Below are 15,323 nucleotides of genomic sequence, written 5' to 3'. Positions count from 1 at the left end.
CACCCCCTGACTTGTCACGCTAGTATCACCACCTGACCAGCCACGCTAGCTCCACCACCTGACCTGCCGCGCTAGTACCACCACCAGACCTGCCACGCTAGTACTACCACCTGACCTGCCACGCTAGTACTACCACCTGACCTGCCACGCTAGTACTACCACCTGACCTGCCACGCTAGTACTACCACCTGACCTGCCACGCTAGTACCACCACCAGACCTGCCACGCTAGTACCACCACCGGACCTGCCACGCTAGTACCACCACCGGACCTGCCACGCTAGTACCACCACCTGACCTGCTTCTGGAATACTACCATTCTTCTGATTCACCAAAATAGTACTACACCTTGCTGCTACTATACGACTATCTACTACTAACCTACTACTCTCACCATTCGTACCTACCACTACCATAATATCACCATTTTGATCTACCGTTATGATACTTCCATCTGGTCTACCAATGTTATACCACCACCACTCAAATCTACCACTGTTATACTATCACCACTTAAATCTATCACTATTACACTGTCAGCCTTCAAATCTACCACAATAAATCTGCCATCACTCAAATCTACCACTGTAACACTACCACCACTCATATATACCACTCTAACAGTACTACCACTCAGCTCTACCACTGTAACTCCACCGCCACTCAAATCTACCATCTACGTTTACAATACTATCGGTGCATTTGTTGTAACCTGATAGAGATCCCTAAACCCTTTTCAGTTCTGTTGATGGCCAGATATAGTCAGACTGGAGGTTTGATTTGAATAGTAACCAAGGAGACTCATGCTTATCTCATCACTCAGGCTCATCGTAAATGCAGCCACGACTTAGTGTTCAAATCGTAGCAGCGACTCAGGTCCCTCAGGTGAAGACAAGCCAATTATATCACCGTACACACCTGTCACTATTAATAATTATTTCACCCTACACACCTGTCACTGTTAATATAATTTCCTTGTATTCTCCTTGGCTCCTGTACTCTCTATAATCATGAATCAGAGTCAGAGGAAGACGTAAAATCCTATAATTATTCAGATCGGGCAACCTCTCTCGTCTTTTACGTTTTAAGGGGGAGTGTTCCATTAGTCTGCAGTGTTACTGGAGAAAAGGAACGTTTTTATTTTAAGATGGGGCAGCGTGATGACCTCTTGGCTTTAGTTCCGTGGTGAGAGAGAGAGAGAGAGAGAGAGAGAATGTCAGTGAGTAATGGGGGGAGATGAGTGTTGGAGATAGTGCTGAATAGTGAAAGAGGAGACAACAGTATCACAGAAACTGATAAATTGAGAGAGGAATTATTGGTTGAGAGGTTAATAGAAACTTTAATTTGAGTGAGATATGGAGACTGACCGGAATTTGAGTGAGCGATGGAGATTGTAATTTGAGTGAGCGATGGAGATTGTAATTTGAGCGAGAGATAGAGAGATAGACGAGTACCGGATGATTGAAAGGGTTAATGAAGGAAGTAATCCAAGTGAGGGTTGGAAAGAGTGATGAAGAGAAAATTGCAGCGAGTGAAAAACAATTTGCTGGAACGTTTGGTAAAGTAATTAGTGGAGAGGATACTGGAGCGAGTCGTGGAGAGAATCGTAGTGTTGGAGAGAGGAGTGGAGCGAGAGAGGGAGAGAGGAGTGGGACAAGAGGTTGAACGAGTGACATAGAATACTGTGGAATGTGCTTTTGAACGAGCGATTGTGAAAGCAGTGGAGCGAAAAATGGATCGAGTGACGGTGCAGGGGAGCAAGTAACAGAAGTTAAGGGAGCGAGTGATGGAGCGAATAGCGGCAAGATGGGGAGTTTGCGGCAGAAAAGAAGGGACTGAGTGACGGAAATCAGGGGACCGAGTGGGAGGGGGGAGAGAGAGAGAGAGAGAGAGAGAGAGGTGAGGAGGGACAGGGAAAAAGAAAGTGAGGAAAAGATCATAAACGAGAAAGGGCACAGTGAGGGAAGGAGATAAAGATATAGGTCAGAGAGAGAGAGAGAGAGAGAGAGAGAGGGAGAGACTAGGGACGGAGCAGAAGGTTCATATTACGGTTTCAGACTAGTAGTGGTGCTAGTTACGGAAGAACTATTTTTTGGAGCGAATGATGGATCGAAAGAGTAAACGAGTCGTAACATTGGCGCCGGAGCGAGTGATGAAAATTGAGTAGTGGAGCGAGTATTGGATCGAGAGAGAATAAGGGATCGAGTGCCTGACCCCTACTCCCTCAGAGAATATAATCAAGTCAGTAGATTAAGAAAAAAAAAGCTAAGTGAAAAAATTGCTCTCCACGGCTGAAGATACGTGGAGCGAGTGGAGATAGGAATGGAGCGAAGGGGGAGGGAAAAGTGGAGCGAGTGGTGGAGTGAATGATGATCAGTGGAGGGATGGAGACAGGAATGGAACAGGTGAGGGGGAGAGGGAATAGTGGAACGAGTGGTGGAGTGAATGATGATTTGTGGAGCGAGTGGAGACAGGAATGGAGCGAGTGAGGGAGAGAGAATAGTGGAACGAGTAGTGGAGCGAATGATAAAAGTATTGGAGGACGTGGTGGATCGAGTGGTGAACAGGGTGATTCAGAGATTGTTGGAGCGTTGAAAGATGGAGCGAGTGGAGTGAGTGGGGGACCGAGATAGAGAAGGTCATAGTGAGATGAGACCGCAATGGAGCAAGTGGTGTAGTAATACTGGAACGAGGAGTGGACCGAGTGATGAGAGAGCAATGAAGACAGTAGAGTTGGGGAACGAATGAAAGAGACTAGTGGACCGAGAGGTGGAGCGAGTGGTGAAGACAGTACAAGACCGAGTGATGGGGGGAGTGATGAGGCGAATGATGGAGACAATAAGGAGAAAATGATGGAGCAGATCAAGTGGAGGAGCGAGTGATGGAGCGAGAGGTGGAGCGACTACCCCGTCTGCTTTAAGAGGTCACGCAACTTTAGAAGCCACCACGAAGCGATAACATAGGAGAGAGAGAGAGAGAGAGAGAGAGAGAGAAAGAGAGTTACCCAGATACACAGACCCAGATCACACAGAACTTAGGTCCTTGCTCGGTTATCCTGTCTTTATTTTAATAGGAAGACTTTCTAATTACAGAAGTTCGGGAATAGGGCAGGAGAGAGAGAGAGAGAGAGAGAGAGAGAGAGAGAGAGAGAGAGAGAGAGAGAGAGAGAGAGAGAACAGCACAACGCGAAAATGGATTAGAGTCATAAAAATAGGGATTAGAGGTACAATAATAGGATTAGGGATTTACAGTTCACAGACCACACTCACCAGCCTCAACCATGGTCTTATATTTTTTCTCCATCGCCAGGGATTTTGTTCTTCCAAGGGGAGTCATCTGGTAGTAAGAACGTTATAATGGAAATTAATAGCCTGAAGAAGAGGATGGACATTAGGGGTGATAATTAGGTGGGATAGGTGGGCGGGTGGATAGGTATTGTGAATGATGGTTAAAACAGGTAAATAAATCAGTGTAAGGCAGTGATAAAGAATTTCCGTGAGTGAACATGTAGCGAGGGAAATACGTATAAATACATATAAATACTTAGATAATCATTAGATAGATAAATAAGTAAATAAATAGATGAATAGATAGATATAGATACCGTAAATGAGTCATGAATGAATGTATTGCTTTAATTATATACAGAGAGATGAATACATGAAATAATATATAAACAGATGTATATGCTGTTTAGATATAAATCGATGGATGAATATAGTCATAGATAGGAGGATATATACTGTACATATAGTTTTATAGATGTAGTGCTGAACAGACGAATAGATAGAAAGTTATAGATAGAGGGGGTACATACATATATAGAGAGAAAGTTACAGATGGAGGGGGTTGATACGTGTAATAGTAGTTGAACAGAGAGGGTAGCAAGAATAGCCATCAATATCAGTGATAGGGAGATGACAGTATACTTGGAAGTCAGTGAAAACTACTCTGTCTGCAGAAGTACATTGACAGACAGACAGATGGATAGACAGCTGGATAGACTGGTAAATTGAGAGACAGACTGGTATAAAAAAATAGGGTATTGTTTAATTGATAAATGGTTAGAGAAATAAATAGAGATACACATAGAGATACAGAAGCAAAGTAAGGTCTTGTTTAACTGATAGATAATGGGGAACTAGATGAAGTGAAATAGATAATTATTGAAGAAAGTTTAATAGATAGAAACAGAAAAATTGAGAGAGAAATATAGAACTTAAAAAAGATTTTGTTTAAATGATAGACAAATAGATAAACTGATAGATAGACGAGTAGAAATAGAAGTTACGTAAGATATTGTTTAGGTGAATTAATGTTGAGCTTCTCGTTGCCTTTCATTAAGACTTGGAGCAGAACACACACGTTAATCTCAACTTTCTCCACTCCCCCGCCTTTCCCCCCCCCTCGCTCTCTCTCTCTCTCTCTGTATATGTGTGGGGGGGGGACTTTGTGGGTACGTGTGTGTGTGTGTGTGTGTGTGTGTGTGTACAGTATTTATACATATAGGAAGATATAGATAAATATTAATGTTTGCTTTTTCATATACCGTATGTACATTTTTATTCTCGCCGTTTCCATTTTCCTTCTCCTCCTCCTCCTCCTCCACTTCTTTTTCTCTCAGCAACAATATCCATTTCGCTTTTTCCCCGCTTCTTTCATTTTTTCTTTTTTCTTTTTTCAATTTTTCTTTCTTTTCACTCACCCCGATTCTCCCCACCCAATTTTCCTGTTACATCTTTTATTCTTTTGTTTTTTCCTACCACTTCGTTTCTCTCTCTCTCTCTCTCTCTCTCTCTCCTTACATCCTTCATCTCTATCTCTTGTAATTGTTCTTTTTCTGCTTTTATTTTCTCTTATTCCTGTCGATTATATTCTCGTGTATCTCTCTCTCTCTCTCTCTCTCTCTCTCTCTCTCACACACACACACACACACACACACACACACACACACACACACACACACACACACACACACACACACACACACACACACACACACACACACACACACACACACACACACACACAGCAAATGCACGCTCACACCAGTAAGACATACAAATCTTATATAAATTTGTTTGTTCTTCGGTCATTTTCTTTATGTGTGTGTGTGTGTGTGTGTAAATAATAATAATGATAATAATCATCATCATCATCATCATCATCATCATCATCATCATCATCCGGTCCTTCTTTCCCACCCTGCTAACATGAGGTTTGATGGATCCAGAAATAGAAACCGGAACACATTGTAATAAATACCAAATATCCCTTTAGTTGTGGCAGGCATAAGTAAAATAATAAAGTTGATTCTTCCCTCTTTACCCCTTATTACGACCATACATTATTTTATTATATTATTGCTGCCTCCAGACGATTTTATAAAACATCATAATGGTGTTTTGTAGTAAAGGGGATGATTTTTTTTTCTTATTTGTTTTTCCCTCATCTGTTCTTCTTCTGTATAAAAAAATGAAGGCTGCAGTATAGCTAAGCCATTTAGTTAAGAAGGTCACCTCTGATCTGTTGTTGTACCAGAAGGAGGTGGAGGATCCCAACACGGTCTATGTCCTGTACTGTACCTATAATACGGCCCCACAACAGCATTTACCTACCCGTGATCGACGAGTCTGCTCCTCCTGACAGACATTAGTACCGTCGACCCCTAAACTGAATGAAACTGGTAAAATAAGAATAAGAAATAATACTCGGTTCTGTGGTCGAAGGGGTGAAGGCAGCTGATCTTGTCTCGGGAAGAGAAGTCAGAATTTGTAATCATAAGTTTGGAGCAGAAGACAAACACAAGTCGAGGCTGTATTATATTCATGTTTCCTCCAGGAAGACTGAAACCAAGCCCGATATACAAATAATCTGAACAAATGTAGTCTACAGTAATGTGAAGAGTACGTTTTTGTTTTTCTGTTTTTATTTCTTGCTTTCTTTATTGTTTTTTTTTTTCTTCTTCTAGCTTTTAACACAAGATCCAGTCTCTAGGGGAAAGTAATGATTGGGACAGTGATGATAATGTTTGCAGGGACGATTACAAGAGTTGTGCTCAGGTATATTTTGTCTGTCAGTATTGTATTTAATGATTGAAAAGCAGTTCAGCAGGAAGTGATACGACTCAGATTTCACTTTATTGTTTGCACTCAGGTTGTCTGCCTGTTTTGCTAAATGTAAATCGTCGGAAGCACAGTTGAACCGAGACACGTTACTGTAAATAAGTGCCATGTGAAAATCTTTTTACTCACTCTGTCTCTCTCCCTTAACAGCGGTGCCACAACCCGTCCACAACTGCTCAGCGGCTCACAACACCACGTCACTGGGCGACGTTGTGGTGGTGGTCTGCACTCCGGGGTGGGGAGGCGGCCTAGTACAGACCTATAGCATCGTAGTGCACCGGATCCAGTCCAGGGGAGGCACAGTGGGACCCCAACAAAGACCGGTTGAGTCAGGAAAAGATGCAGTTGATTCCCAAAGCATCCCAAAATCGGTGACAACCCCGGGACTCCCAGACGCATCCCAAGGCGTACTAGTGACGTCCTTAGGACCTTCCAGACGTCCGTATTTCGTCATCACCGGATTGGAACCTGGGCGGGAATACCAGATGGCCGTCACTGCGTCAAACGCCCTTGGGGATTCCGATACGACGTACTTTTTCCACCACACTCCGATAGACGTGGCTGAAAAACGCACCAGTCCCGTGGGGGGAGGACCTCTGACCAGCAGCGTGGGATTCATTGTGGTTGTGGTGGTGGGTGTGGTGCTCAGTGTGGTGGGGTTGTGCCTGCTGGTCCTTGGGCTTGTGATTCGGTGTCGCCACGCCCGTCTAGCCCAGTCTCAAGCCTTGACCCACAAACACGCCCAGAAAGAAACCAGCCAACTGTACGACCTTGCCTCTCTCAAAACCAGCGCCAGTACCGAGTGTTTGGATCTCCAGCGGGCACCAGACATCCTCTTGGGCCAGAACACTTCGCCTCGGACTTCAGGTCGGCGTGGTGGGACCATTACTCCAGATTCCAGACACAGCATCAGCAGTACCGAATCTGAACATCTCCCACACCTCAAGCAGCACAAGAGCTGCGCATCACTGAACCTGAACCCTGGGGAGGTGTTCAACTCGGCGTCTATACACTACCGTAACATCGATTATAGTAATCTGACGGGGAAACCCATTCAAAGCCAGAGTACTTCCTCTCGACCGCCTACTTTAAGCCATTCCAGCGGTGTCGTTTTGAACCTAAGCTCTGGGGCGTTGGCTAGTCCGCTCCGAGGCTTCAGTACGGTATTGTCCAACTCGAAGCATCACCGGCCGGCATCCATAGCCACGGAGGGGGTGATAGGGCTGCCGCAAAGTCGGATGGAGCGCTCCTCTTCTTGCGTGGATGGAGGGGGATTCTCCCTCCCTCCCTCCTTCGCCTCCTCCACTGCCATTTTCCCTCTCCCTCCCTCCAGCACCTCCTTCAGTGCCTCCCCCAGCATGCCCCGCCGGTCCTCCATGTTCTCCCTCCACCCCGACCACTTCCCCATGGACCTCAGGGCAAGTCGTGAGAGCTGTGTCTAGGGGATTCTCGTATATAATGTACATACTTAAACTTCTACAATTTTTTTTTACAGGAGCCCTTATGGAATACATACTTGTACATACAGGGACATATACAATCTTTTTACGGGGAATCATACATCACAAACACATACATGGATGTTTATAGTCTCTTTATGGGGAATCATGTGGAGCAGATGCTTACATAGGTGTCTACAATTTTTAAAGGGGTCTTACAGAAGAAATATATACACATTGGCAATTCCTTAGGGGGGACACTAATAGCACAAATAGACGTCTACATTTTTTAAAGCATAATTGTATTTTCCTGTAGGTTCAGTGGTGCCCTTTCTCGGGATGCCATATTTTGTACTAACTGGAAGCTTTGGTGGTGTTTTGAAGACGCTGAAGGGGGTGCAGTGTTAGACAATACTGTGTGTGTTTCAACTCAAAGCTTCTTACATATGACACGGTGGTAATGAGCAGTGAGAAGTCGATGCAAAGGACGTAATGACGAAAGGCAAGAAAGGTAGAACTCAAAATATAATGCCAAAACTCAAAATCTGCTTAGAGAACTATAGTAACAACACCAAGACAAAAATAGAGGAAGTAATTAGGGCATAAATAAAGAGAAATGAAAGTATACCAACAAATTTGACCAAGAAATGAAAAATACACCAGCTAATTTGGCCAGAAAAAAAAATAATACACAGCATTTCGACGAAGGAAAGAATAATACACGAGATATGGCCAAGAAAAATGCAGTAGGTAATTTAACCAAGAAGAGAAAAATATGCAAGCTAGTTTGACCAAGGACAGGAAGATTGACTTGGTGGAAGCGTGTAACTTGGAAATGCCATCAGGAGCAGTTGGACTGAGAATAGCTGATGGTGTGAGAGGGCGTGCTGGTAAAGGTTATTAGAAAGTGAAGTCGAACGTGAAAGTGAAGTTGAAAGTAGAAAAAGCTGAAGATAAAGCAGGCAAACGAGTGTAAATGAAGAAAGTGAAAGAGAATTTGAAAATGAAAGAAAAGATGAAAAGGTAAAGAGAGAAAGGGATAAGTTAAGAGTTGCAGAGAAACAATAAAGAAAAAAGCGAACATAAAGATGAAAGAAGATGAGGTTAAAATTAAAGATGGCATTGAAGATTAAAAACGATGATATTGAAATTTGATGATGAGACTAGCAAAAACAAAAGTTAGGGTGAAAGAAGAATATGACCTGAAAATTAAAGATGGTGATATTGAAGACTAAAGAAGATACTGAAATTTAAGAAAGATGATTAGGGAAAACAAAAGTCAAGATGAAAGAAGCAGATGACGTTCATATTATAGATGATTACGTGAAGTTTGAAGAAGCTGCTGGCGAGATCTGAAGTCAAGATGAAAGAAGATGACCTGGAGATTGAAGAAGATGACAGTAAAGGTGAAGATGAAAGAGCCTGGAGATATGGATGGATGAACTGGAGAGCTGGCAGTAGAAGAGGAGACCTTAGAAGAGCGACTATTGACTGTAATGGAGCGACTGTCACACCATTATTACAGGCTCAAGAGTCAAGGTGCAGGATTTATTGTGTTTTGTTTTGTTTGTCTCGAGTCCGGTGACGTATCCTTTTGATTTATTCTTGCTTCCTCTAGATTTTATTTACCGTATTTCAGGAGAGGCATTCTTTAGTGAAGGGATCATTGAAAGGGATAAACACTTCATCCCACCCCCAAGCGCTGAAAAATTCTCTCCGAAACAGTGAAATCATCTGTAGGTAGCAAGAATGAAATAATGTCACCAGCTTGAAGAGGTTAAGTTTGGTAAATTCTGTGGCCCTAGGGCATGGGTAACAAGCTAACAATCTATTCCCTGCTTTTATTGTGATTCATAATTGCAGGATGGACAAGGCGAGGAGAGTTTACGATCTTTCCAAGTCTCTCTTATTTTCCTGCAGAAAATATATATATATATATATATATATATATATATATATATATATATATATATATATATATATATATATATATATATATATTGGTTAGTTGTAGAATTAGGATCTGTTGCCCTTGGTTCATCTGAAACCTGACCCTGGAGGACTAGAGGTTGAAGTTCCCTTTATCTCGCATTCCAGCATCCTCCTCCAAAGGGATAGGGAAGGAGGTGAGAGATGTTTGTATAACCGAGCGAAGGAGTTACTGAGCTATATCGGTACCACCACGTGAAGGCGTCCCTCTCCAGCACCAGAATCCTAGTTGACAACAGGGAAATGATCGTGAGTTTGCGAATCTCAACCCTACATGATAAATTTGTTCGAGGGATTTGTTGTGATTGTAGTACTAATCCTTTCAATCCTAAGACGTATTTTCTTCGTGCTATCTCCAGACGATTTTATTCAATTGAGAAGAGAGATCTAGTTCGAAAAGCCACTCCAGGGTTGAACAAAATCGTCTGGAGACAAGAAGTGCGTCTCTGGAATGAAATTATAATGAACAGCAGTAGTAGTATGTGTAGTCGTAGCGGTGGTGGTAGGAGCAGTAGTAGTAGTAGTAACAGAAGAGTAGTAAGGGCAGTGGTAGTAGTAGTAGTAGTAGTAGTAGTATGACTAGTACAGTAGGGTAGGGTAGGGTAAGGGTGGTGATGGAGCAGTAGTAGTTGTAGAAGGGTAGTAATGGCGGTGGTAGGAGCAGTAGTGGTAATGGTATTAGTGGTTGTAATTGTAGTAGTAGTAATAGTGACAGTAATATGACTGGTACAGGAGGGCAGAGTAGTGGTGGTGGTAGGAGCAGTACCTGTAGTAGTAGTAGAAGAGCAGTAATGGCGGTGGTGGGAGCAGTAGTAGTAATGGTAGTGGTGGTAGTAGAGTAGTTGTAGCAGTGCCAGTAATATGACTAGTACAGGAGGGTAGAGTAGTGGTAAGAACTATTGTAATATATGTACTGTAATTATTAGATTCTGATCCGTAGAGTTTTTTTCTGTGATAAATATTTGTGATTCCTAATATTTTGGCTAATAAATTGCTGAAAACTGATTGCATCCCTCATGATTAACATCGTATGGTATCCTCTCCACATTAACAGTTACGTTGCATTTCTGTTTCATGGATTTATTCTACCCAAATCGTTTTCATGTATATACTAATGGTATTTGTTGTGGCAGTTACAGTCATTACGGTACTCACTATACTCTTTTCACCTTAACTTGGCTCAGATTCTTGTCATTGTCCAGCCTATTTCGCCTAGGTTAATAGTGAGAGAGAGAGAGAGAGGGGGGGGGGAGGAGGGTTCTGCATCCTTGCCGTAGCACTTCTTCCTGACTCTCTTAGCAGCCCAGATTTTCGTCCTTTATCAGCTTCATTCACGTAACTCACTGGCTGAAAAAATAGCGACTGCGACTCTGTATCCTTCCCATAGCACTTCATCGTGACTAACACCGTACCCTAATGTTCTTGTCTTGTTCCACCTCAGCATTCATGACGGAGAGTCGACAACTTCAGGCCAGGTTAAAGTGAAAGGAGTGTTGGTGTAGTACTCGCCTGGGTTTCGGAGGCTTCTCAACATTTCTTCCTTACTCGTTTTCTTTGACGTGTGGCGGGTTAATATTTTCACGCGTGTTGTATAAGTATGTAAGTATGGTCGTATTGCAACAGGCTTTGAAGGTTTCGCAGCGTCTCTTCAGTAGCTATTTATTCTGCACACTACACCTCAGTATTCTATAGAAGAGATATCAAGCGCCTGTTCCTAAGCGATTTATTAATATCGGGCGCCTCTTCCTAAGCGATCTCTTTGCACGTAACACCTCAGTGTCCTACAGAAAGAATAACAGGGTGTAATAAAAATAATAAATCACTGAGAAAAAGGTGCTACGAAGCCTCCCATGCCGCTTAAAATGCGATCCAAAATCATTATTAACCAGTTCAGCCCGAGCAGGTTGCTTTCCTTTAATCCTGTTGCCTTCATACGATTTTATTCAACTTAGGAAATAATTTTGATACTGAAGGGAAGAATGAAGGCTTTATTTTACCCCTCCAGTTCAAGATATCAATCCTAATCTGAAGACAGTCGTGTGGATGCGGCAAAAACAAAGCAACAAAATACGCCATCAGAGTCATGGGGTTAGTCAGGTGAGTATGACCGTCCTACAGGAGAATATAAAGGCTTAGCGCGGAAAATTAGTCGCCCAGAAAAAGGTGCTTGGGAGTCACCTTGTGCCTGTGAAAATACAGCGGGCTAAGAGCGAGGTGCAAAAAGTATACAATCAAGGACAAAAGTATACACACTGATCCACTGCGTCTGTTTCACACTTAGGGCATGTCCGTCATTATCCATCGCGAATTATCATATCAGAGAGAATCATCTGCCGATTAAAAAAAGATAAAAAAACATACCAAGCCTCTTTCAGATTTGGAATGTTAGTCAACAGAATTCAAGTAGGTGAAACAGAAAAGGTGAAACATCGTGTGCATTTTTATCCCCAACTGTATATACATACATACATACATAGCGTACATAGCTTTTACCCCCCTTCCGTTCGTATGTCGCCTACTGCAGTGAAGGTAGTTGACATCGCCAAACACACTGGTCACTTCCCACGCAACACTTCCCACACACCACTGCCCTCGTCACCCTCTCCCCAACCTGCCTTCTGCCTCCTCACCTCCCCAGTCAGCACCTCTCTCCACTCCCCACCTCTCTCCCTCTTTTTCTACACCAGTGTCTTGGCTTTATCCTTCCCTCTCTGCTCTCTCCATCTCTCTCCCTGCTCCTCTCGCCATCTCTCTCTCTCTCTGCTCCTCTCCTTATCTCATTCTCCCTTCCATCTCCCCACCTTCTTCTCCGTCCTCCCCATAGTCCTTGCCTCTTCCCTCTCCTCTACCAGCTTCTCTCTCCACCTCTTCCCTCCCCAGCTCTGTCCCCTTCCCTCTCTCCTCAGCTTTCTCCTCTTCCCTCTCTCCTCAGCTCTGACCACTCTCCTCCTCGCTCCATACAGTTCCTCCATCTCTTTCATTTATCACCCTGTCTCCGCCCCTTATTCCCCATATCGTCATCCCTACCTTCATTCCATTTATCGTACCTTCCTCATTTTCTAGCTTTTCCCCCTTTCCGTTCATCCCTTTTCCTCTCCCATCTTTCACTTTTCCTTCGCCCTTCCCTAACCCTCTCTTCCATTTCCTCTTTTTTAACCAATTTTCTTTCTTTGCTACTTCCCCGTTCCCTCCGTCATTCCTTCCATTTACTTCGGCCCTATATCGTTCCTCCACTCTGCTCTCTCCCTTCCTCACTTCCCTCTCCTCTTTCCTACTCCCCCTCCCACATTCCTTTCATGCCTCTCCCATCTGTTAACCAATGCTCCTCTACCTCTTTCTCTTCTCCCAACCCTCTCTTTCTCCCTGCATTCCACCCCTTCATCCCTCTCGCTTCTCTTCCCCCTCTCTCCTTTATCTTCCCCCATCACCTATATCTCTCGTCTTATCTTTCTCGTCCTTCTCCCACACTTTTCCAATTCTTTGCCTTCTCCATCTGCCTTTTCTTCCCTCTCTTTCCCTCCCATTCCCCCTTCCCCTTCCCCTCATTCTCCAAACCCTCATACCCGCACCTTCACCCTCATCCCCCTAACAGTGCCATGGAGCATCGGGGGTGGGGAGGAGGAGAAGGGAGAGAAGACCGGCTGGGGGGAAGGGGTGGATTGAGGGATGGGAGGGTGGGGAGGGGTCCTGCGTGAAGTTGTTTGGTGTTGTGTGTCCATGTCAGATTCGGCACCTAACTTGTAAACTCGGCCCGCCTGCCAACTCGACACGCTGCTTCCGCGCTGCTCCCGCCCTCAGTCACCTACGATTGTTTTACCTCGCCAGACTACGAATTGTTGTTTTGCAAGTGAAGACAGTAGGCTGGGGAGGATTTTGCATCCTCCTTTCTTTGTTCACCTTGCGAAAAACAGATCTATCCATCCATTCATCATCTAATTCTTTTCTCTCTCTCCTTTTTATTTTTTTTTTACCCATCAGGAGCGTAGGGGCCTGACGCCAAGCTACCCACTCCCAACATTGAAGGCGAGGGTGACCAGCCTCGTTTGTCCATGAGTTACATAATGTGTTCAGTAATCGCCGACCAACCTTTCGATGAAAACCTTTACGGGCCTCATCTGGTTGGAGCACCTCAACCAACTAGACCACCTAGCGTCATTTTCGTTATATGGTTACCACCCAGCGTAGAATCCCTCGGTTTACAGTCGCCTGAGGGTACAGCAATACAGTGAGTGAGCATGTCCCATTACTCTGCGTTTCATCAGTTTACTCAGCTGCGTTTCATCAGTTTACTCATGGCTGAAAAATAAAATCGTCAGAGGTTAGTAAATATGTAAAGGAGGCGTCGTCGTAGGAAAGGGGTTAAGCACTGAGAGAGAGAGAGAGAGAGAGAGAGAGAGAGAGAGAGAGAGAGAGAGAGAGAGAGAGAGAGAGAGAGAGCATGATGGGTTAGATAGAAGACTGGCTCTGTACCGTAGTGGGTGGTGAGGACGAAAGTGAAAGGGAAAAGAGATCAGCCGCTATCTAAACTACCTAGGGCCTCTCTCTCTCTCTCTCTCTCTCTCTCTCTCTCTCTCTCTCTCCACAAACACACACACACCCTTTTCTGTCACTCACACCACCCACACCCACTCGTTCACTTTCACACACACCCACACCCACTCTCTTTCGCTCACCAACACACCACCCACACCCACGCTCTCTTTCCCTCACCTACACACCACCCACACCCACACCCTTTCTCTCACTTTCACCCTCACCCACACCCACACTCTCTTTCGTTCACTTTCACACTCACCCACACCCACTCATACATCCACACTCACACCCACCAGCACCCATTCTCTCTCTCTCTCTCTCTCTCTCTCACACACACACACACACACACACACACACACACACACACACACACACACACATTGTTTTTCTGTTTTTTGTTTTTCACGAGGAAGATGGGCGAACAGAAGCGGCGCGTAGGAGGACAAAGGCAGGCAGTTTAATCCACGGTCCTGTTCGTAGATTGGAGTGGATGAAATAACACTTCCATTCATGTGGGAATTGACGCTGCACACACACACACACACACACACACACACACACACACACACACACACACACACACACACACACACACACACACACACACACACACACACACACACACACACACACACACACACACACACACACACACACACACACACACACACACACACACACACACACACACACACACACACACACACACACAAAGCGACATTAAAACATAGTCGGTGAGATGTTTGGTCTGGGGGGGGAAGATGAGAATGGTGACAGATAACAGGACGACAGACAGTAATAATTCTACCAAAAATCGGGCGATAAACCGGAAGAGATGAAATAACTTCCTTTCATGGCGAGATTGACGCAAGAAACACACTGATAAAAATGGGGCAGGTCCGGCTTAGTGGGAGATTGAGTGAGGAAACTGGAAGAAGGAGAGATTGAACGAGAAGGAAGAGATGTTTGAACGGTAGAGTGCTGCAGACGAAATAACAGTTTTCACGCCAGGATTGACGGCACACACACACACACACACACACACACACACACACACACACACACACACACACACACACACACACACACACACACACACACACACACACACACAGTCAAGGTTAATCATTTGGCTGGGGTGGCTGGAAGAAGAATGAGGAATATGGAGAGCAGTGAAGAAGGGGGACTTAACAGTATTTGATAATTTAGCAAGAGTCATCGGATTTTGTATTCAG

At 44.3% G+C, this 15,323-nt stretch overlaps 1 protein-coding gene across 1 annotated transcript in view; it reads left to right on the top strand.

Moving 5' to 3' along the window:
• The window catches only part of LOC145399744 (neural cell adhesion molecule 2-like), a 401,276-nt gene that overhangs the window by 363,519 nt on the left and 22,434 nt on the right, over positions 1 to 15,323 (top strand). Inside the window, exons 10-11 of the mRNA XM_080272292.1 lie at positions 6,275 to 6,421; positions 6,530 to 7,357. Of these exons, the coding sequence (XP_080128418.1) occupies positions 6,275 to 6,421; positions 6,530 to 7,357 (975 nt within the window). The remainder of the gene's footprint in view (positions 1 to 6,274; positions 6,422 to 6,529; positions 7,358 to 15,323) is intronic.

The sequence above is a fragment of the Coenobita brevimanus genome, chromosome 50, assembly GCF_032717465.1.
Source record: "Coenobita brevimanus isolate Jiangsu-jjx chromosome 50, ASM3271746v2, whole genome shotgun sequence".
Taxonomy (NCBI): Eukaryota; Metazoa; Arthropoda; class Malacostraca; order Decapoda; family Coenobitidae; genus Coenobita; species Coenobita brevimanus.
The sequence above is the reverse complement of the archived record's forward strand: the minus strand, read 5'-3'. Positions and strand labels throughout refer to the sequence as shown.